At 44.9% G+C, this 23,042-nt stretch overlaps 2 protein-coding genes and 1 long non-coding RNA gene across 4 annotated transcripts; 1 reads left to right on the top strand and 2 right to left on the bottom strand.

Moving 5' to 3' along the window:
• Positions 1-147: 147 nt before the first annotated feature.
• susd6 (sushi domain containing 6) lies at positions 148-19,426 on the bottom strand. 2 transcript variants are annotated; one of them, XM_052052567.1, is made up of 7 exons: positions 19,147-19,426; positions 14,629-14,802; positions 5,919-6,113; positions 4,995-5,189; positions 4,771-4,909; positions 3,282-3,727; positions 148-2,418 (listed from the first exon to the last, which is right to left on the bottom strand). In XM_052052567.1, the coding sequence occupies exons 2-7, from the start codon at positions 14,759-14,761 to the stop codon at positions 2,393-2,395; spliced, it is 1,134 nt and encodes a 377-aa protein (XP_051908527.1). In that variant the 5' UTR covers positions 14,762-14,802; positions 19,147-19,426; the 3' UTR covers positions 148-2,392. The 2 variants fall into 2 exon arrangements, with proteins under 2 accessions (XP_051908527.1, XP_051908528.1); XM_052052568.1 differs by lacking the exon at positions 19,147-19,426 and adding an exon at positions 14,970-15,288.
• A 782-nt stretch (positions 19,427-20,208) lies between these two features.
• LOC127591850 (uncharacterized) lies at positions 20,209-22,577 on the bottom strand. Its single transcript, XR_007960006.1, has 2 exons — positions 22,433-22,577; positions 20,209-21,162 (listed from the first exon to the last, which is right to left on the bottom strand). It is a non-coding gene; the product is annotated as an uncharacterized LOC127591850 (long non-coding RNA).
• Positions 20,805-22,735, top strand: LOC127591848 (acyl-coenzyme A thioesterase 1-like). Its single transcript, XM_052052088.1, has 3 exons — positions 20,805-21,255; positions 21,732-21,934; positions 22,028-22,735. The coding sequence occupies exons 1-3, from the start codon at positions 20,805-20,807 to the stop codon at positions 22,643-22,645; spliced, it is 1,272 nt and encodes a 423-aa protein (XP_051908048.1). The 3' UTR covers positions 22,646-22,735.
• The last annotated feature ends 307 nt before the right edge of the window (positions 22,736-23,042 follow it).

Below are 23,042 nucleotides of genomic sequence, written 5' to 3'. Positions count from 1 at the left end.
TATTCTCACACCCACTGCCATGTACAGGGGAAGATCAGAAGCCGAAAGCATTCAAACCAAGAAAGAAAGTGAAACGTAGGTTATTTTCAGAGATGAGACACTGTACAACAGTGCCTCTGAAGACAACGTTAAGTTGCCTTTGGTTTGTTTTTAAACTTTAACCCCATAATAGTTTCCACCAGGTAGTAAAGAGAAGCAATTATGAAACACGGGGGCGCATAAAAATCATCAGTGTCATCACCACAGTAGCTGGAAAGCAAGGTAAGGACAGAAAGGGATGGACATTACTGTATTTTTTTGATGACAAAATAAACGGCGACAAATAAAGACAATTGTATGCTTAGAATAGAAAAGAATAAGGCCTTTGGGAAAACAGAAAATGTTGCAATAGTGAAAAAACAACCACCTAAGCAGAAGCTTAAGTGAATACATGAAAAAAAAAATAAACATACAAGTCTAAAGCAACATTCTGTTAGCAATAATAATGAAAAGCCAAAATAGATCAGAAAAATCACATCGGGTTTGATATTTTTTTGGTGGGATGAGGGGGTCATGCTGTGTTCATAGTGGAAAGCTCAACCACAAAAAACACCAACTGACAAATAGAGGATGACAAAACGCATGATTTTTAAGTAATATGCTCTTGGCTTTAGGAGTTTATGGAGGCCAGGGTATACAAAACATCATTATTTCATTTGTTATTTCACTGCAACCAGTTGCAGTTATGTCAATAATGCACAAATGTGGTATTTTCATTTCCGTGTGATGGTTGTTGCAAAGCCGTTCCTCTCGGGCAGTGGTTCTTAACCATGTTAGAGGTGCTGAACCCAACCAGTTCATATGCAGATTCATCGAACCCTTCATTAGTGAAAAATAAAAATGTGATTTTTTTAAATGAATTCAACACGTAAAAACGCATGATTAAAAACTGAAATAAGTAAATGACATTTCTAGACATAGGTATACATTTTTTAAATGGCGCACAAAATGAACTGTGCATGACGTACGATCACGTCGGTCACACTTTGACTACTGAGCGAACTAAATTTCCCGCAGCACTGATTGGATAAGCAATGTAATGTGATCATCTGCAGCCAGTAATGGCCAGGCGGGCGTGTCATAACTAATTGACATGTTGAGTCGGGTTTGTCTTAACCTCGATGGCAGAGGCCCCGTCGAACCCCTGAGACTGATTCACCTAATCCCTAGGGTGCGATGGAACCCAGGTTAAGAACCACTGCTCTAGGGAGATGCTAGTCAGCAGAAATAAGACACACGTGTGTGTCCTGGATTCATTTCTTGTATGATTTGTGTTTTAATGGTTCCGTATAACAAATAACACGGAATATAGCCTCGAATATAAGAAGGGGCTGATCGGAAACGGCTGTTACGCGGCGCACTTATATTGAGGACATGTCCTCTTCCTGCTTCACGCACAAAGATGCAGACTGACACTCGCACACAAAATCAGACTCATCATTGCAAAACCAACTGAGCCACACGTCAAACAATAAATACAGAAGGAAGGGGCATTTTCTTGGAGCTAATTTGAAGTTTAGTCATGACCATGATGGACAGCCCCTTCCTCGACTGCTATAAACCGGGAAATTGCATCTCACTTCGAGTCTGATGTAACGTCGAAAGAAAGCTCTCTTCCAGGTTCTAGAAGCAGGTCTCCACGCTGCTTTCGACTCATCCCAACTGATCCCATTCACCCACATATGCTGGATGTTGCCTGGATACAGAGATAGCTAGCGAGTGAGTGAGAGAGATACATACAGAGGAGGCTTCATGCTTAATTCAGAGTGGGCCATGGTGCAGTGACAGCCATCCCTAGAAACAAACATGCAGCATTCACAAAGAGGGCCACAACACACCCAACTGTCACTCACAACTCTTCAAGTACAGCGGGAAGACAATTTGGAACAATATAGGGCCAGGAGCAAACTTCAGAATTTTTCCTGTTATAAATCTATCGATTGCTATGATGTTTTTTTTGATGGCGCCTCTGTCAACTACAATTTACAGATTGCAACCAGAAAGAAGGTGAGTGTGTGTGGTAATACGTCGCCCATAGCATACAGCCTTGACTCATTAGGTACGTTTGAATCATATACAAAGCCTGCCAAGGATTTTTAATGACGTGGCGCCGCTTTATCACGTCTCGAGTTGGCTCCTTTGGGCGGTCCATCACTGCCTGTGCTGCAGTGTGTACTGGTTGATGGCTTTGTTCTGCGTCTGTAGCGATGGCAGAAGAGGTTGCGCGGGGCATAGTTCGAAGTCTTGTCTCTTCTGGCCTGTGAGGCGTGTTTGGGGAAGTGGGGTTGACGGACACACTCGGTCCTGGTCAGCAGAGAGAGACGGGAGACTGTTGCTAGCACGCTGGTAGGCTTCATGCTTCCTTCAGCAAAGGAATATCTGCAGGGAGACAGGACACCATTTTGGAAGTGAGCAGGGATTCAGCAGTTAACTCTGTCAATGCGTCGCTTCATGCAGCGAAAATAAGATTAAGAGGAAGGGCAGAAAAGGTCCTCTGCTAATTTGCAGTAGTAGTTGTTGCCTCAAAAGACAGAGAAAATGTAACTGTGAGTAATGTGCTGTATCGTTTTTGTGTTTAAGCCAGAAGAGCGGTAGGTGGTTCAGTTTAACATTTTGGTCTTTAAACATGCCGTGTTTAACTTTCTTTTGTTCCGCTTCAGTTCTACAGCAAATTTCACATGGGAATGAGAAATAAACAGCTTTGAAGCAAGCCTCTTATTTGGTGAATGTGAGCAGGAGAATCTTCAATTCGTATGTACGAAAGTCCATGGAATACCTTTTTAAAAAAGTGTTTTAATATGTTTGTGCACAACGTTCAGTATGTTTTGTGCTGTTTTTTTTTTTTAATATGCTCTCTTTATAGTGGTATGAATCTGAAACCAGTCCGGCGTGTTAAACGGCTTATTTGGAGTAGTTTTATCCTACAATTACAAACAGTTGTAGTTTTTGGACCACCATCGCAGTGGTATGGTTAGCGCAGGACACAAGCAGATTAGGGGAAAAGCGCTGGTTTTCAAAACAGCTGACGACCAGAGAGAGGACTGATTTATGTTTCCTTTTCTGGATATGGCAGTTATTGTGTTGACACTTTTTATGTTGCGCCTCTTTTTACTATACACTATTTGAGCTCAGACTGGAACATTCTTAATTGATTAAAAAAAAACTGGTAGGTTTCTCACTACCGTTTGCTGTCAAAATGTGTAGTAAGCATTTCTGACACTGCTGTTGGCAGCACAGCTTACCATCAGAAAAGTCATCTGTAGAGGTGACAGAGAGCAGACTGTGCTGGTCGCTGCTCTCAGAGTCTCTACGGAGAGGTAGCGGGGCTGCGCACGCACCCCCAGGGTGCTCTCTAGCCCACGATGATGAGGAAGAGGAAGGTGCCTGATGAACAAGCGCCGTCTCTGCATGATGGTGGGAGGGGAATGAGGAAGAGGTGGATGGGAAACAGAAGTCCAAGTCTCTATGGTGATGGGTTTCGCTGGGGTCTTGGCCTCCCGTGGCCCCCTGCGGGAGACCCTCGGAGAGAACGATAGGGACTCTGGATTCGGGAGGAGCTGGAGGAGGTGGTGCAGGAGGAGGAGGGCCCGAAGCATTTCCATACACAGCTTCTTCATAAGACGGCAGTGCCACCTGAACCCCCTCAACCATGATGGAACCAGATTGGCCTGAGATTCCTTGCTCCCTCCTGACGGGCAGACGGACAAAGAGAGTGAACCAGGCACAGAGGCAAGCCAGACACAGCATCACAAAAGCAGGGTCAGGTGGAAAGGTACTGCGCAGTCACGTGTGTTGCATACCACAGAAGAGGGTGGAGGCGATTAGCCGTGACTGTACAATCCCTTTATCTTTACAGACTGCACTGGGCTCTCTCTCGTTTCACAATAAACAACTGTGCTTATGAGCACTGGATCAAATTACGGTGGTCTTTAGTCATTAAAGTCACAGATGAGACAAATGCGCTGCCCACATTTTTACTTTCTTCGGGATTTCAGAAATGGTGCCAATAAAGTAGGTCGATTTTCATCCACACGTGTTTCAACAAGGACAGATCTGCTGTGTCACTGTGTGGGGACGCGGACACTTTACAAGAACCATTGTCTAAGTGCAGTCAGCAGACCTCTAAAACAGCTAAAGCTTTGTTGCTTCGAGGTGGGAACTCACCAATTAAAAAAAAGATACCGCTCTTAAACTCTTGAAAGACGAAACAAGAGTGAGTCACAGAGCCATGTTGAGGGACCAAAATGGATGGGCAATGTGACTCTGAATGATGATGACGCTTTATTTAGCAGTTTTATTGTAGCGATCTGCTGGATGAGGACAGCTTTACTGGCAACGGATTTGCAGTCGGGTCCACTCATGCGAGCAACGCGAGAGAGACTGAAGTTGTTGACAGTGTTTTTTTTCTTTGGTATGTTGCTAGCTTCATCTCGGATCTATCTGAGCAGTGCTTATCGCGAGTGTGAAGCATATTACACACTTTGACTTGGTTGTCACATAGCCGTAATGTGTAAATCTGCGTCAGTTCCCGTCACTGCCTTTTTATGCGCGTGTTAAAACCTGCAAATAAATCATGACTGTAAAAATGAGTTACTGATATACCAGCAACACGAATAATCTCTGGTATAACAGCGGGACTTCCTTTTATATGAATTCTCTTTTCCAATTTTTAAATGACGATTATGACAATGTGTAAAGGCTGAAAATATGCGAATATAGTGTCCATCTTACCTGCTGTGATGGAACGACTTAAGTTTGGGCTGCACGAGCACAAATAGCACAACTAAAAGCAGGATGAGTGCCACCGAGCTAGCGGTGGACGCCGCGATAGACAGTGCCGGTATGCCGAGTGGAGAGCTTGGCTCCTTGTCTGTGGGATGAAAGAGGATCAAGAGGAAATGTCACGCAAATTCTCGATGGCCCCAAAATCAAAAAAGCTAGTTTCGGTGACAAACCTTGGGTGAGTCGGCAGCTGATCTGCATGGGACGATCCCACTCGCCATTCTCACAGGTGAGAAACTTGTAGACTGTTTTCAGAGCGTAGCCCTCATCGCAGAAGTACTCGATGACAGTCTTGTGGGTGAGGCGGTGGCAGCCAGGAGGGTGACACCGGTAGCCACCATTCTCTGGTTCAGTGGGGGGCAAGCACACTGGAGAGGAAAACGGACACTCGTTTTCACAACCATCAACCACTGTGAAAGAAATCCGACGAGAGTGCCGTTTGGGTAAATTGTCCTGTTCTCAAGGACAAGTGTACCCCCCATTACCCTTGCGATACTTGGCACAATATACAATTTAATTTTTATTGTTACGCACATTATGTGTCTGCAGTACACATCGGATGACTTCAGATTAATCAATGATGTCAGCGTTGCGTCCATGTTGCGCCCAGCGGTTAAGTCGATGCATCTATTAATCAGCTAATCCGTTCAATCCCCATTGCGCCCTGAGCTGGTAAATATATAATGTAGTAAAAACCTATTGCCAATGTTTGCAGAAAATAAAAACATCCTAGACAAGAGCAACGGTCTGGATCTATTTCAGGTGTGAATCTATTTCAGGTATAAATAGATAATATCCTGCTCTCTGTACAGTATGTGGCAACTATCTATTAAGGCCAGGACACTTTAAAACGCCGCCCTTTGGAGAGCAAGGTCAGGGCTTCAACTGGTTCTGCTTTATTGAGTTGTTATCATTATCACATTATAGCCTTTATTACGCGTGGGTGGTGGCAGATATGGTCTGTGCAAAACAGTTTGACATGAAACCGGTCAATGGTTCAAAAACGGTTGGCGACCGATGCGCTTCAGTGGAGTACAAACTACGGCCTGGCTTCCGGAAAGAATTTCCATGAAAACCAAGCTGTCCCGACCCCTCACCATTGCTTTGAATGCAGCGCGGTGCTTGACTGAACCAGGATCCAGAGCTGTCACAAATGATGCTGGTAGGCCCATCTGCGATGTATCCGGGCTCACAGCCATAGGTCAAAACAGTGCCCACGGGAAAGGAGTCCCTGTTCGCCTCAGTTTGGTTTACCAGGTCTCCGTGCTGTACGGCAGGCGGCTGCGCGCAACCTACACAAAAACAAAACCAAGACAGGAATTGGAATTAGATGACCGCCACTGAGCCAAAAAGACCATCACAATGGTTGACTTTTGCATGACGAGGACTGATGATCATCGAAATTCCCTTGATGCATTTAGCTCCGACGTAACACATTCAGGAATCTTCAGCCGTGACATTTTACGTTCCACTTCCGCGTGAGTTGGAATTTGAAAACTACTTGAAAAATGTAGCGTGTATACCCATCTTCTCGTCAACCAAAACAAGTACAAACAAGTTTTTCTCCTTCTGACTTGAAAGGATTTGGGTGTGCTGTACTCCGTTAGACTGAATGTCTGCTGGTCCGTGCGGGTTGCCGCCGATGGGTCAAACAGCTTTTCACAGGGAAACTCAGTCAAGCTGACAGGTGGAAAAGATAATTACAGCTCGAGGGAATTGTTCCCTGACTCTTTGACGCATTTGAGGCCACAAAAGGGAGAGGTACTGCATCAAAATGGCAGGTTCGGTGGAGACCGCCCCTGCTGTGTGCTACCGCGATCTCAAGTGCGTTGAATGGACTCGCATGTGACAAGGAGCGCCATATTGTTTCACTTGATGAATCGTGCATTAAACTGTATTTGCTACACTGCGGCCTAGGACAATATCTTCAATGTTGTGTGGCAGCTCTGAGACTCTGTGCCTGCCAGTGAGCACAAAAAACACACAGACACACTCGCTGCCTAGTCGAGCCGGTCTGACTTGATGTCCAAAGCATCTGTGTCAATGACATGGGTTTACTTTCGTTATTACTCAAGCAAAAGTGCTTGACGTTCACTTGACTTGCATTGTGAACGGTCTCTAACTTTTGTGGGAGGAGAATACTCCAAGCAGCTGGCGGAATACTAGGAGAAAAGATTTCTGTCATGAATAAAAACACCTTCATGTAAGAATTTATCTTGCTGGGGGTGTTTACAACTCAAAGGCACAATTACCAGAACAACTCATCCTACTTCCTGTAATCTTCGTGGAAAAATTGGACTCTTAACCGGCAGCGTTGAATTGTAAGCAAACACACGAAATGTAGCGTGTATTTCCTGAATCCAACGAGGACTCATTTTGCTATCTGTGTACCTAAAATAAAATGGACCAAAACAAGATATGCTGCTTGCACATGCGCTATGCGCACCGATCACCGTAGACAAACAAGTTCTAAGCTTCAAACATAACTCGTAGAGCATGTTGTGATTTGTGGGCCATAAACAGTTCTCAGTCAAGTCCTCGCCACTCTGGCCAGTGTCACCGGAGGCTGTAATGCATAAACGCTGAGCGAGAAGGAAATCGAGAGCGTGTTAATGGGATAAGGAAAGGTGATGAATTGATGACCTCGGGCTGCGAGTCCGCAGGGTACACAAAAGGCCCTGGGGGGGGGGGGGGCTGTTTCCTCTAAACAAACCTGAAAAGCAATCCTAACAGTTTCCATTCTATATGTAAATGTAGCACTTGTTGAAAAACAACAAAGACATGCTAATTGTTTGAGTAATTCTTATTTGCGATGAACAGAACTCCATCCACTTGAGCATTAGAAGACAACAATGCGAACTCCCCAGGGCTTTATAAGTCAGGCAGATCATTTCACCGAGGTTAGTGGGCGCAGTCGAAACAAACACCGAAGCCAGGAAAATGTGAATCCATTTTGAAACCAGCGGTCCTTAAGAAGCCCAGCCCCGGCCAAGCTTCCATTCTCATGCCAGGAAAAGCTTGTGCTGTTCATGCAGAAGCTCTGGGGAGCAAATGTCATTCTAGTGCCGGGCAATTTAGCCCAAGAGACCACATCACATGAATTCATAAAAATGGATATACTTCAAGTGAATTGTAACGATACGGCGCGGATGGCAATTTCCTCCATAAAAGCGGACCCCTCATCAAAGTCACACAAGAACATTCACAGATTTTGGAACTCTTTTCATACACAAGGCGACCCAACATGATTAGCTCCATTTTGGCGAAAATGTCAGACTTTTAAGTGTGCCAAATGGTCATGAAAATACAGTAGTTAGCAACAAAACATTTACTACTGGACTGGACTACTGAAGCAATACTGGTCCAACATCTTAAAATTGGTCGAAATGTGCATGTCCTCGTGTGTGTCTCCTTCCTTTTATGGAAAAGGACAGAGGGGAAAAACACGAAGCAATACCAGTTCACCCCACCCTGGTTTGTACCAATGAGGAACGGAATGAGTCACACGTGGAACACAAAATGTTCTCTCACAAGTCTGATGTCATCTTGATGAACAAGAGGATGTTAATTCGATTTTTAAAAATGACAGAAAAGCTCATTAAGAGAGCAGATGTGACTGGCTGTTATCGTAATTTCATGAGAACGCACGTTTCAGGTGCTGGATTTTCTCAAAACTACGCAAAGCTCAGAAGAAAAAAAGATGAATATGGATGTAAACGGCTCCTGCCGTGAGCCTCAACAGGATAAGCGTTACAAAATATGGGCGGCAGCCGCGTTTTCAAAAAGTCATTGTACTTGTGCGCACGCCCTTTCGCATAAATGATGACAGCTGACCAGACAGTTTCATGGCCAAACGGTTTGGACAACCGTGGAATGAGGAACAAAGGACGGCCCGAGCGAGCAAACTCATGAGGACGATCCTCGAGCCTAACATCTTTTGGCCTTAGGGCGTCGTAGGGGACATCGAGGCTGGGGCGTTAAAATCCACCGACTTATTCTCAAGTGCCTGCCTGGCTGAGAATATCTCCCTTTCCCCATCTGTTACCAACGGCACCAGCCTACGCAGAGCTGCAGGGGGGTCTGGATTGGGGAAAACACAGTTGGGGGAGGGGGGGGCGGGAGAGAAGGGTTTAAAACAGTGTTTTCCCCCCCAAGGCAAATTAAAATTCTAATTATCCACTATTACAAGCTGTGTGCGCTCCAAAGCAAATCAGATACCGATGACTTCTACAGCCAGCTGTTTAGACGCTCGATTGAACAAATTGCCATAAATGTGTGCGTTCGGAATCAGGGGAATTTATGCGTCTGAAGGATTAAGATTAATACGAAGGGATGATGATGCTCTCTTTGGCCTTGTAAATATGTTTTTTTTTTAGATTCCATTAATGGCCTCTTTCCAGAGCCGGGGATTGTTTTCGATGAAATTTCGGTCATGTTTTGGATCAAGCTATTTTCGTTTTAATTCCAGGTTTGCCAGTTTATCCTACTAATCCAATGGATTGCTAGCCAAAATGTCAGAATTAGAGTGCTGCACAGTACACAAAGAAGATCCCTGGGTTGAAGAAAACAAAATGCACAGAAAAAGCCTTTATGAGCCACACAACGTTCACCTACATCGAAAAAAAAATCGGACTCCCGTGAAACGGCTGTGGTTTCCCAATGAACCAAATCTGCCCTTGTAGGGGTTGCAAGCGCGCACATTACATTCGCCCAGGGAGGAGAAGGAAGTCTCTAAACAGACAGCAACATCCCCCAACTCCCCACCCATCCACCCTGTGGTGTTGCAACGCATTGAGGCGAGCCACGTGTGCTGCTATTACATCCCATTGTTCTTGCCCACGGAGGGATGGGGCGCAGTGGTTCTCCCAAAAGAACAACAGACACTTTTTGCATTTGAAGGGCTGCGTGTGCATGCGAGGTCAAAGCAGTTGAGGGCTGGGGAGGGGAGGGGTGCGCTATTATGTGACCCCACTTTGCAAAATTAAACACACACACACACACACACTGACCTGAAGAACAGATGGGATAAAGGCAAACAGTGACTCCCCCTATGCTCTTCTATCATCCTCGGCACTGAGGACAGCTGGGAGGCAGAATTCCTTCCGCTCAGTTTACAGGGGGAAAACAAAAGAGAGTGTCGGGGAACACCGCATCCCCCTCCTTTGCACATGTGCATGTGTTGAGCACACCCCCACGCTTGCCCCTCCCAGACTGTCGGTGCAACTGTGACAACTGTGAGCTGGCCGCATTTCAGAAGGCAGACAGTCAGCCAGCAAAGGGTTGAGGACATTGGCTCAAAGTGAGAGGCCAGCGCGACTCTCCGAGTCTGGCGCCTTGACCATCCAAGTCAAATAACCTCTGCAAATTGCAAACCTTTCAATTTATTTTTTTAAATGCGCCCAATGTAGTGACCAAAATCAATAGTACAGCACATTCAGGGTTCTTAAATGGATGAGTCATTGTGAAGCTGTTAATTTCCCTTCAATTTACGGAGGAATAAACAGCACATAAATATCCTGCACCAAAGGAGGGAGAGACCATTTACATCAAAAACTCCACATTGTCTCCGCGCAAGGGCACGGATGTTAGATTTGAATGCTGACTGACTGATCGCCTTCGAAAGCGCAACTGCCGACAAGGGGGTGAAGAAATAGCAGCGACTTCAAACCGTGTTTGTGAAACATGAGGCCGCGCTACACACGGAGCAGAGTGGTGTATACTTTCAATTTAGTATTCACAGCATCAGCTGTGCAACAACTGATACAGTTACCATTTTGAAACAAAAAAAAGACAAATATATAAACGCATTCACTGTTGTCAGTGGATAGCAACAATACTTAGACGTCTTGTAAGCCATTGCTTAAAATAAAAAAAATTAAAAAACATGTTCAAGGGAAACAATATTAAATTTAAATTTGACTTATGACATACCGTACTCGGAACAGACGCGGAATGAAGTCAACGCTGCAATTTGTCCCTATCAGAGCTGCGACAGAGGCATAGCACCGGACGCTGATATTAGATAATTATCTGATTGGGGGATGCAATTTTACAGAGTGAAAGTGCACACAGTTGCGACGATATCCTGTATTGCTGGTTTCTGAGTAGAAGCCAGAGGCTGCATGGATCTCTGTGCAAACGCATGATCTTATCTAGATGAGGGTTTGAACCTGCGGTCTTGAGCGCTGACGAAACACTCCATAAAACAAACGGCACAATGTGGCATGGAAGCTGACAGCTCAAAAAAAAAAAAAATCAGGAAGTAAGAGACATTTTGCACACAGGAAATACATACTGTTCATTAGTCATTCGTGAGACCATGTATTATACGTGATAAGTCAACACGCTAACGGTACGATCGTGCAGACAGAAGAAAAAAAAAACTGCCAACTGATCCTTCAAAGCATATGATCAGAGGAGAGTTTCATGACCGGCTACTATATCTGGTGTGTGTCGTCTTCCTTCATTTGCAATTGGATTCATTTTAGTCTACACACGAAGCAGCAATGCTGTTTGTGGAGCAAAGCTGCGACTTCAAGAGAACCAGCAGCGCACCTACCTTGTCACATGACAGCAATCATCAGAAATGCAGCAAGACGGCGCATGTACCGGCCGGCCCTTCCCCTCGGCTCATAATCAATCTGTCAGAAGAGTGCTTCGCTTTCCAAGTTGGTGCACCGTGCCCTTATGCGCAATGGAGGGCTTCACTTTAAGAGCGGGCAAGTTTGGACGCTGAAAGCATCCGACAACGCTGATGCTAGGCAAAGCTAATAGAAGGCTTCATCGATTCAGAATGTTGTCAAGAACACCGTGAACGATTAGGTCTGAGCAATGCCAATTTTTGGACACCGGGCGCTTTTAGGTGAGGGTTCTTTGGAACACTCTGCATATTTATCATTCGTGCATTCCAGGTCAGTAAGTGTTGAGGAAGACAGTATTAAAATTAAGAATGAGACCACCTACAGGCAGCAGAAGAAGAAGAAGTAGTCAGCTGGATGTGTCAGAGTTGCCCAAGACCTTCCAGAAATGTCTAAAGCATTCGGTGTCAGCGCCTGGTGGGATTGCAAAGCCCGACAACTTGTTTCGACAAGTAGCTTATGTTGACATAAGGTGTGATTCACCTCCATAACTTTGCTGTTTCGTCGGGCCTTTAAAATCGAAATCCGTTGAAAATTGATGATGCAAAAAAAATCAAAAACATGAGACCCACAAACAGGTATAACGAAACAGAAGACTATTAAAACCGAGAGAAAAGGAACGTCAATGTCAAGTCGGTGGGGGGGGGGGGGGGCAAACGCAGGCAAGAAGAGAGCGGGGGATATATATAGCAACACATTATTCAGGGATGTCGTCTACTCAGCAGGCCGATCCCTTAGATGACGCCCCATTGGAAATTATTATGACGGCTTCAACCACACACATCGTTCGCCAGGAAACAATTTTGTAACAAACTCTTGAAGAAACGCTGCATAACCGCCACTGGCGGACACATGAACATATGACAAACATGGAGCGAAAAGCTGCTCAATGACACTGGCTGAGAACAGAGAAGGACGGCTCAAACGTACACGGTGAAACGGAGGAGGTGAAGGATTGAAGCAGACCGCCCCCCGATGCCTCCTGATCTCACCCGGATCACGGTTGAAATGAAAAAGGAGAGCGATATCTCGGGGGGGCAAGGGCGGGTGCTGTGTTCACTGCAGTGGTAATTGCAGGCTGGTGATCGAGTGGAGCTCCAGCTTGCAGTGGTTTGGCCCGCGGCTTCCAACACCCCCCCCTCAAAGCCCTCTTTGTTCTCACGTTTCAGAGCGGGGGGCCAGTAGTCCACAGATTGCCTTACCCTGCATGCCTACAAACTGCTAGGCTAACAGGACTTTGGGGATTAATCCCCCACAGTTAATTGCGCGGGCGCTATTGTCCCGAGGCTTCACTGTTTGTGAAAACAGCTTTCAGAAAGGCCGACAGACTCGAGTGCACACACAAAAAAAAAATCAAGTCCTCCTCTGCAGTCGTAACAGTGACACATCGATGAATTATCATCTGTGTCACAAAGGTCTACGCTTACTTTTTTTGGTCATTGTGTTAAATTAAATGTTATACATCGAATCGACTGGGATGTATCAGTACTCGTTATTGGTGAATACTCATACTCGTGTCAGTCTGACAAAAAGAGTTCCTATTGGAAAAGCGAGGATGCAGGATCCCTTTGACTGAGGTCAAAGGGATGGCATGTTCCCTCAGGCCCAGTGACAGCCATTTCCTGTTCTCACACACGAACATATATAAATACGAGCTATATGCTGAGCCAACAGCAGGACTGTTTATGGGAAACGTGTGGGTTTTTTTTGGGGGGGGGGGGGTTATCTACTTAAGTGAAAAAAAGATCTGAGCCTCCTGACACATATTCTGTTACAGCAGAAAACTAGGCATGTGATCATGTGAATAAAACGTTTAATTCCCCCAGCCGAGTCTTGATTCTTGCAGCTCTGACTCACTGTCGACGTCTGCATCCTCTGTCACAACCCACAAAGACAAACTAGATCAATAGATCCACTGCAGATGTTCACGGGGACGTTTACACGACGACGGCCTCGTAAAAACGTGAACAACCACACAGGCGCTAAAAATGATCCAAGACTCAAAATATTTCAGATGAAATATATATTTTTTGAAAAAGAAGAATGTGTCGATGTTGTATTTATTTATGAGATTTGTACTAGGCCCGGCGACAGAGAATTTCGGGTGGCCCGACACAGTCAAGTACTGGCACCGTGCAAACTTTTATGGAGAACACTGGTTTGCATTTTCAGGCTGATTACAGACATACACACATACACACACACACACAGCACGTGACCTGGGGATTTAAGGATACATTTAGCCGGACTAGCTTGGCAGCGTATTGGGCCCTGAACGTGAGAGCCAGAGCAGCCCCCGTGGGCTCGACACAAATCGCGTGTTACATAATTGAGGCGATACACAATGTAACCTGCCTCTTTTCTATTGTGTTGCTTACACACCTACGCGCACAAACACACAGATATCTATTCAAGACTTGCAGCACAGCCCACAGCCAAACAATACATCTCTAACCCATTTCAATGAAAACATACATTGTCGCCGTGAACCCCGGCAGCAAGGACATCTGGCACATTTCACGAGCTGGGTTTGTGTGCGTGCGCGTGTTTGCAGATGGCGTGTGTTTGTGTGTGTAGGAGGGACATCCGAGAGTTGAAGTGAACGGGAAGCTGGCACAAGCAAAGGCTTCCAAGTATGCAACAATGTATTTGTTTGTATAATGCGAGTGCATCGTCCTTGATTAGACCAGATGAAAGTTTACACTTTTAATCATCAACCAAACAGCTGGACGACAACGGATAATGATGAACAAGGTTGTTTTTTTTTTTTAAATTCTATTGAGTTACAAAACCTGGAGGTTGGTGCAGTAAAATTCAACACTTGCTTACTCTGTGAAAAGCGCTCAGAGGACCCGAATTTTCACGTCAGATCATAAATTGACGACAGCAACATGACTGCGGCGGATAACATTCTCTCTCCGTTTCACTCAATGGCTGAGCGGACTGTTGTCATTCATTAAGGCGACGAACAGAAGCACTGCAACCTGAGCGGCCCGAGGGTAAAAAGAAGCCAATTTAATCTGCTGCAAGACGATCAAAATATAACTTCCGCGAGTCTGTGCAACCAGGTTAAAACGGCAATTTATTCCATGTGCACACTCCAGTAGACAGTAAGCATGTGTGTGTGTGTGTGTGTGTGTGTGTGTGTGTGTGTGCATGTGCGCCTTACCTGATGCGCGGCCATGGGGGAGCACAGTGATGAGGAGTAGAAGCGAGGGGAAGGCCAGCCTGTGGGCTAGAGAGGAGGAGGAGGAGGAGGAGGAAGGGGCTCTCGTATGTAACGCTACCATTCCATTGCACATCTTTTCCTCCAACAACCGGCAAGAGTCCTCTACGGCTTAACCTGCTCCAGCGAGGGAGAGAGAGAGCGAGAGAGAGAGAACATGGCTTACTCTACACATTCAGCATCATATTATGTAACCGCAGAGACAAGGGATTGTGAACGACATTCAGGTTAGAAGTCATCAAGACAATGAAACCGGGCCTTCTCTCGGCGCATCAAACAGCGACCTGATTACTGCACCAGTTGCTATTCGCGTTCCAACGGCTCAAGCGCTGGTCCCGAAAACATTGGCAGTTTCGGGGCTTCCGTTCTGACAACCTGAGCACGCAAGTTCCTGGAAGTGAGCTTCTGTTCCCACTTTTGGCGTTGGACCAAGATCTAAATAAACGATCCGTTAATGCTTTGGTCGAAATGACGCGGCAGGAAAACAAATCCCAGCTGCCGATGAGGAAGCAGCATTACAGGCACGTGAAAGGTAGGCAGGACTCCTGCTCTGAGGCGATCTGTTCATTGACGCCAGCAAGCTATTCTGCGGATGAGCATCTAGTTATTGAGGCGGGCGGTGCAGCGTGTGACGGTAACACCGCATTGTGTAAAGTAACAATAAGAAACGTGACGTGATGGGTGTGGCGCCATTATTAACAACCCGTTTTCATCAAACACAGGTTTCGGTCCACTGTTTGATAGGATTATGAAAAATTAAATCTAGTATTAGACAATTCGTTATCTATGGCGAGCTTGCGGAGAGCAAGAGCGAGAGAGAGTGGAGTGTCGAGGTCCACATGGCTGCTGAGCTAATGCCAACTGTAATGGCAAGGTTACAATTAGAGGGCAGGGGATATATGATTGCGGATCTTCTGCATGGCCACTGACAGATGACCCGGAATTGCTTTGATGGCGACACCGTAAGCATGTGACTTCAAATGACTGGGTTGCAATGCGCAAGCCTGCATGTTGTTGGGGAAGACATCAGACTCCCGATCGCGGGAGTAGGTGACGCTGCACATGTTTCTGTTGTCACTAGTCCCTTCAAACTAACCTTTAGAAGCTGGCATTTTCAACTTTTCTTCAATGCCACTGTTTATTTGGAAACATCGCTGTCGCAGAATGTTAGTAGGGGGAAGGGGTGAATTCAGCTGGGCAAATTTTCTTTTTTCAATAAAAATGCTTGCTATGCCAATCTCAATGTGCTGAGTGTAAATATTTCACAGAACAGAGCGCTCCAGTACATCAACCGCAGCATATCTGATCAGGCTGCACATGCTTCAACGTAATAACAGTTTCACGTGATTGAAGCTGAGGGGAATTCGAAAAGGAGCGAGGGAAGAAATTTCCGATACGCAAACAGCAGGTTAGGTGCCCGGCCGCCTACCATCGGCCTTCTGTTCCCAAGGGTTTGATGGCAACAGATACGTGCATGTGGTGCAGGTCTGTGGGAGAGAATGACGCAAACCAGATTTGACAAGACAGTTCGAGCCAAAGGGAACAAAAATACATCAGTGCCCGTGCTAACCTTTAGAACTAAACGTGTTATAGCTTTTTTTTCCCCAACATCCAAAATCTCAGATGGGGATGTACAGATATTCTGCCTTCAAACTAGAAAGAATCCATTTTAAAAGCAATTTAATTCAATTAAGTAAGTCTTCTGACAGTATATGGAGAAATAATTCTCTGTGTGTTGGGCTGGCGGGTGGGGTGCAGGCTCACAGTTGCCAACTTCATTTAAATTGTGTGATCATGCGGGTTCACGTCGGGGGGGCATCCATAACTAAAGCATTGGCGGCGCAGAGAAAATACGCAGCGCCATATCGTTTAGGATGCGGGATTTGAGCCCTCGATTAAAGTGCTTCAGCTGCATTCTCATCTCATTTAGTGACTGAGAAATATCCACAAGCTTGCCCCATAATATATTATATTCATTAATATTAATAGAGCACATAACAGACACAAACACAACTCATCTGTCGCTGCATCAAATCGTCGTCGTTATTGTCTGAGAGTGTCACAGTAATATATTAAAATAATAAAACGTCTTTCACATCTGTTAGGTGTAAATTTCTCCGCCTCGCCTGGTTTCGTTTTTGTTCACACGGGAATAATTCCAAAGGCACCAAAACACGTCACAACAAAAAAATGACATCGCTGTTGACGCTTGACTGACAATAGTATGATGGATATTGATGCGAAAATTTAACAAACACCGAATGAGAGTCTATTGGGCTACAAAACACCAGCAAATCGCGAAATTTGTGCGGGGATGAGAACAGTTGTAGGCGTTATCGCACATCAAGGCAGCAAATATCGAGCATGTTCAAAGATGCTAACCACAAACGCGCAAAACCAAAGATGTGTCATCTAAGTCAACAGTCTAACCTGTTCACATACCACGTGCGGTTCCGTCACCATAAGGATTATCGAGCATGGTGAGAGCGCATCAATAACTTCATCCGAAGCAAACTTCATCCCGCTATCTGCCGATGCTATCGTTAAAGTTGTTGCACGCACTGCATCACAGAATACCAAGAAACCTGCTACACAGAACGACTACTTCCAGAGACTAACCACAGCATGAACAATATTTGCTATTAGAATGTGAGAGTAACCGTTTGAAATCTCAATAATGGGTTATGAGTCAACCATAAGCCACGTAGTATAGAAGCGAGTCGTAGAGGTCAAAGAACTGTGTGCTTCCACTCAAAAGCAAACAACTTAACTGAACCTCAAATGACCAAAGCTATGCAAATACACAAAAGCTTTTGTGCATCAACCGTCGAAACAATAAAACAGTTGATGCTAGCTAACCAACAGCTTGTCGTAGCAGTCACTTCTGCCTCAGAAAAGCCACAAGAAAAATACCCAGCTGGTGTCAACAGCATCCTCGGATACTCGCTGGATTGAGTTCAGGTGACGTATGCTGGGGTCTTGCAAGATTTGCTCAAGTGTAGCAGGATATTGTTGGTGTCTCATCAAGGCTATGTTGATGTCTGACACGCGAGATGATTTTGACATTTGTGGTCAAATTTTACCAACATCTTAACTTTTTCCACGACTGTTCTTCTGACCAGGGGGGGGGGGAATCAGCAACTGTCACTTCAGACACCAGCCTGACGAGCATCCATCCAGCAGGCTGTCGCCGCAGCTTTTCAGCCGCCTGCAGCTCCGTGAATCCAAGCGATCCAAGGAAAGCAGCAGCACAGGCATGGACAGAAAGCAGTCATTGTGCCAAAGAAACAGCCGAGAGGATATTTCCACCCGACAGGCCCTAAAGCTACCGCAGCTGGTCGAGGCATCGGAGCCTGAGGAGGGAGCCCAAAGACGAAGCTCTGCATGACACGCACTCATGTCATGAGATAGGTGAAAGCCCAGATTTGAAGTCTGGGCTTGGTTAAAACACCACAGTGTTGGCACCTTAATGGTGACGGTTTGATCCAAGACCAGGATTCAAAAATCTACCATCCTGCAGGCCTACCATCTCTCTGAAACTGATTGCGTCTGGATGTTGTTACCTTAGATTTCACTGTGCCAGATTTTTTTTTTATCAACAGTATCACACAATTTGAACAACCCTAACTTCTAAACATTCATCACACCACGTGTTGCCCGTAAATCTTTTGCGTTCCCCTTTTTCTTTCTTAGTTTTGTCATTATTACATTTCAGCCAGACAGTCAGTAATCACTTCCATCCTTGAGTGCGTGACGTTTCTGTCCTGTCCGGCAAACAGGAAACGACTCAACGTATTACTGGAACAAAAGCGAGGGTGGAATCGGACAGTGGTGTGGGGGAACATATGAGCAACCCAAACCAAAGTCAACACTACGACACATCAGTTCCAGTTCTCGGGAGACGTCCTGCCGCCTTCGCAGCAGCAGTCGGTCACACGCCAGGACACGTGCAAATGTACTGCGAGATATTTAAACAAAGAAAGTGACGGGCTGCAGAGAACGCACGCACACAATACATAACATCTCTTTAGACTTGCATTTATTTTCTTTACTGATAGCTAATTAGGTACAGAATATATCACTGTTCACATGACGAATCGTAACAATACACAAACAGCACTCGAGGCTTGTTTTTTTTATTTACATAGTAGTAAAACATTATTCTAATTAATGATGCATCATAAAAATCAGCAAATTAATGACAGTGTTATGGATCAGCATCTGAGATAACCTCAATGTTGTGAAACACCATCCGCTGCGACGGCTTAATTAACAGCGGTTTAGTATCAAGTTTAAAAATAGGAAACTTATCCTCCGAGTGAGATCATGATTAATTCCTTACGATTCCGTGTGAAACACAATATATCATTTCATTTTGTAACCAAACCCATAAAACGACAACCACTGGGAGTCTCGTAGTGGCCTTTCTCCGTTTAGCTTGCCAAATAATAGACGACTTACCGACAAAAGGTTACCAGCGGCGAGCCCTCCTCCCTTATTCACATTCGACGCATTTAACCACGACGTAAACGAACACACACGACGCAGTAGTTTACGAAAAAAATAATATATCAACAAATGATGTCGTCTATGTCGTCGTATTCCACCAGCGAGGCTCTGTTGTTTCCTTGTCCTCGGCTCGGCTCGTCACAGTTCTTTATTTTAGGTGAGCGGAAACACTCGCTGTGTGAAAACTCGACCAGCTGCCTCGCTCTCGCGCGGTTTCCATGGCTACTCCGTGAAAAGGGCGGGTCCTAATCTGTCAAGTCATCCTCAGGACTCCTTCAAAGTTAAAGCAAGCCCCTTCAGAGTAAGAGCACACCATTCGTGCTGAGACAAAGAAAAATGTGAGAAAAGAACACAAACGTATTTTACAATATGACAATAAGCAATGAGAATATGAACAGCTTGGACTGTGATACCTTTACCAATTTACCGTCGTTTTAGGTTTATGAGAATGTAGCTGTATACTGAATGTTTTGCTTTATAATTACAAACGCTCATCCCAGCTATTCCATACATAGATATAGATACAGGTAGAAACAGAACATGTTACGTTAAATGCTACCCTCTAGTGGCTACTAAGAATACCCAGCAAATGGCGTTCGAGTCCATTTTTTACTATGTACCCCCCCCCCCCCACCAAAAAAAGGGAAATTATTTTATTCTATGTTGATACAAAAATAAATAAAGAGTTAAAAAATATTGATATTTCTGAAAAATCTATACATTGAACCGGCATCGTAGTTACCGGCGCGTACCACTACCATCTTGACACAACACCCCAAACATTTTCTCCTCTTAAAAGCAAATATGCTGCGGTCCCACAATAAGACATTTCGTGCTGTCCTGTTGATTAAGAAAGAGTAAATAATGCTGTCAACGCCTGAATCAATAACTAAAACGAGTTTCGGAAACCACCCGGTCTATTTTGCGCAAGTGGTTCATTCCAGCAGCTTCCGGTGCAGTCGGTCAGTGCTTTCGCTTTACTTGTCCGTCCAATATTATTTTTTTAAAGATATGTTTTCAGTCTTTTTGCTGAAACGGAGGGATTTTTATGCATTACTTTCAATGTGCGTTCCTTTTCAAATCATTTCAAACCATCATCTCTCAAACGTAGATTAACAGCGATAATCAAGCTTTAACTTGTACTTAGTCCATGAGTTTTTTTATTACTGTTTATTACTACGACTTTTCTGCACAATGTAAAACTGCGATTCACCTTGTTGTGACTTGACCCCTAATTTTGTTTTCAGGTATTCAACAAGACATTGGTGCACTGTGTTACCTTTCACCCAGTGAAACATCACACAATCTTTGTTGATGCCCTTGCGCAGCATCAAAATGTCAAAGGGGGCGTTAACCACACCATTAATCACGCAAATAAATGTTGCGGGAATATTTTCACGCATAGGTATAACCTATCAAACAGCAATGTGCACAAATTTGACCTCGAAAGGGCTGTTTGAACTTGTCTTTGTCCTTTTCTCTTTTTCTAACATAGGCAATGATAGATTATTCATGAGTCATGTTGATTGTTTTGACAGACGCTGTGGCAACGACAATGAAAGCATCGTTCAATTCATTTGTGTGAGTCACAAATCTGCCTTAAAATTGAAATGGCCCAGATCCGCCTGAAAATCCTCCCCAGTGTCCGCTGTCTCTTTGACAAACTGGTTCAAGTCAAAGTCGAGGGTCTCGCGCCACACAAGCAGGTGGAATTAAGGTCCAGATTGGTTGACGACAAAGGGGTGATTTTCAAAGCTTCCGCCCTCTACCAAGCGGATGAAAAAGGCCTGGTCGATGTGAGTAGCACCCCCTCTCTGGGAGGAAGTTACACTGGAGTGGAGCCCATGGGCTTATGGTGGTCCATGATGCCAGACACCCCGCACAAAAAACTTGTGAAGAAAAACGTCTTGAGCCCAACTCTCGTTGAGATAGCAGTCCACAACGGAGGCACTGGGGAGAAGATAGCCTCTGAAATCAATGAGAGAGAATACATGACGGAGGGCATGAGGAGAATTCCTGTGCAAGAGCGACGTGTGCGAGGAGTCCTCTTCATACCACCAGGTTTGTATGTTTACTGTAGTTCATCAAATAATAGCAGGGCCACTTAAGAACTGAACTGTGGAGTTTCTCTTACAGAATGTGTGTGTGTCAGGGTAGCTTCTGATGGGAGGAAAGCAAAAGCGTCGTAAAAAAAAAAATACACATGTTACAACTGACTGGAAATAAACTGCACGGTTCAAGTGATGAGACAATTACAATATCTTGCACTCATGTCACAGTTCAGATATGTCTTGGCAGCGTAAATAGAAAAAAAACCCCACATGGAATCTTCAGATCAGAATGAGACCTCTTACTCAATAAAATGGGATTGCAGCATACGTATAACTGTGGATATAAAAAGTCTAGACACCCCACAGCACCGCCTGATATGAGAGGGTGGTATTTTTTTTCAAGGAATATTGGACTATGTAGTATTCATTCCAATCTGACTTCCTTGAGTTCCTTTATGCATTTTATTGATTGACTTACTTTTTTAGGGAAGGGGCCATTCCCTGGAATTCTGGATCTATATATTTTAGGTGGAGGCCTAAATGAACAGCGAGCCAGCCTCTTGGCAAACAAAGGTTTTGTTGTGCTGGCACTGGCCTATTATGGCTACCAAGATTTACCCAAAAATCCCAAGAACTTGGATTTGGAATACTTTGAAGAGGCTGCAAGCTTTCTACAGAAACATCCAGAGGTTAGTCAATTCATTTTAGAAGAGATGTAATTAAAAAAAGAAAAAAAAGCACCTGGAAATATGCAATATGTACAAATGTCTCTTGTTTTGCAGGTTCGAGGTCCTGGCATAGGTGTAATATCAATGTCCCATAGTGGTGCTTTGGCTTTGTCAATGGCGTCGTTTTTCTCAGGAATCACAGCAACCGTCTGTATCAATGGCTGCAGTGGCAATACCGTGATTCCATTACACTACAAAGACTCTGTTATGCCACCACTACGACCTGTCTTATGGAAGACAAGAATTCGCAGATCTTGGCTGATTGATATCCGCGATGTGACCCCAGATCCGACCTTGAAAAAAAATCAAGCCTCTTTAATTCCAATAGAGCGTGCCAACTGCCACTTCCTGTTTGCCGCTTCAGAAGACGACCGCAACTGGAACAGTGCTTTTTTCGCCAGGCAAGCCGCCGACATTTTGAAAAGTCACGGCAAGGAATCCTTTCAGGTGGTTTCTTACCCGAAAGCTGGACACTTTTTGGAAGTTCCTCACATGCCATTTTGTCCGTCTTCCTTCCACGCCGCAGTGGGAAGAGCTGTGGCGTTTGGCGGGGAACCAAAAGCCCACTCGGAGGCTCAGCTGGACTTGTGGGAGCGCGTCCAAGAGTTCTTCAAAAGACACTTGAACACGCAAGCGTCAAGTGTGTTAGGCATCAAAGGCTCACATGTTTGACACCAAATGAGGTCAATGCAACCATGATATTTAGACACTCCAAAATGATATTTCCTGTGATGACAGCACATGAACTTGATTTAAAGATTACCGGTAGTTTGTGTTTTTTGCCTCTGTGTCCAAAATAAATACTGCACCTGCAATTGCTGTAATTTCACCAATCTTGTCGCACACCACTAAAATGTCTTTCCAGACGCCTGTTCTTCACTCGTAGCGAATCGAATTGCAACGTAGTTGCAAAGGTTTGTGGCTGGAAGCGTTAGGTGCGAAACCAAACCAAACAAGGTTTTTAGATCCCTAAAATGCAGACAAAGTGTGAAAACAAAAGGGTCCGTCGACAGAAAAACGCACCGACAAAGTGCAAACAGAAATCGGTGGTCACAAGCTAGGAAAAACC

The sequence above is a fragment of the Hippocampus zosterae genome, chromosome 19, assembly GCF_025434085.1.
Source record: "Hippocampus zosterae strain Florida chromosome 19, ASM2543408v3, whole genome shotgun sequence".
Classification (NCBI taxonomy): Eukaryota; Metazoa; Chordata; class Actinopteri; order Syngnathiformes; family Syngnathidae; genus Hippocampus; species Hippocampus zosterae.
The sequence above is the reverse complement of the archived record's forward strand: the minus strand, read 5'-3'. Positions and strand labels throughout refer to the sequence as shown.

Excerpts from the sequence above, each read along its gene's own strand:
- susd6 (XM_052052567.1), bottom strand. The coding sequence starts at position 14,761 with ATGTGCAATGGAATGGTAGCGTTACATACGAGAGCCCCTTCCTCCTCC. Across the intron at positions 5,190-5,918 it reads GCGCTGCATTCAAAGCAATG|TGTGCTTGCCCCCCACTGAA; the intron begins GTGAGGGGTCGG and ends TTTCCTCTCCAG. Across the intron at positions 3,728-4,770 it reads AAGTCGTTCCATCACAGCAG|GAGGGAGCAAGGAATCTCAG; the intron begins GTAAGATGGACA and ends TCTGCCCGTCAG.
- LOC127591848 (XM_052052088.1), top strand. The coding sequence starts at position 20,805 with ATGGCCCAGATCCGCCTGAAAATCCTCCCCAGTGTCCGCTGTCTCTTT. Across the intron at positions 21,256-21,731 it reads AGTCCTCTTCATACCACCAG|GGAAGGGGCCATTCCCTGGA; the intron begins GTTTGTATGTTT and ends TTACTTTTTTAG. Across the intron at positions 21,935-22,027 it reads TTCTACAGAAACATCCAGAG|GTTCGAGGTCCTGGCATAGG; the intron begins GTTAGTCAATTC and ends CTTGTTTTGCAG.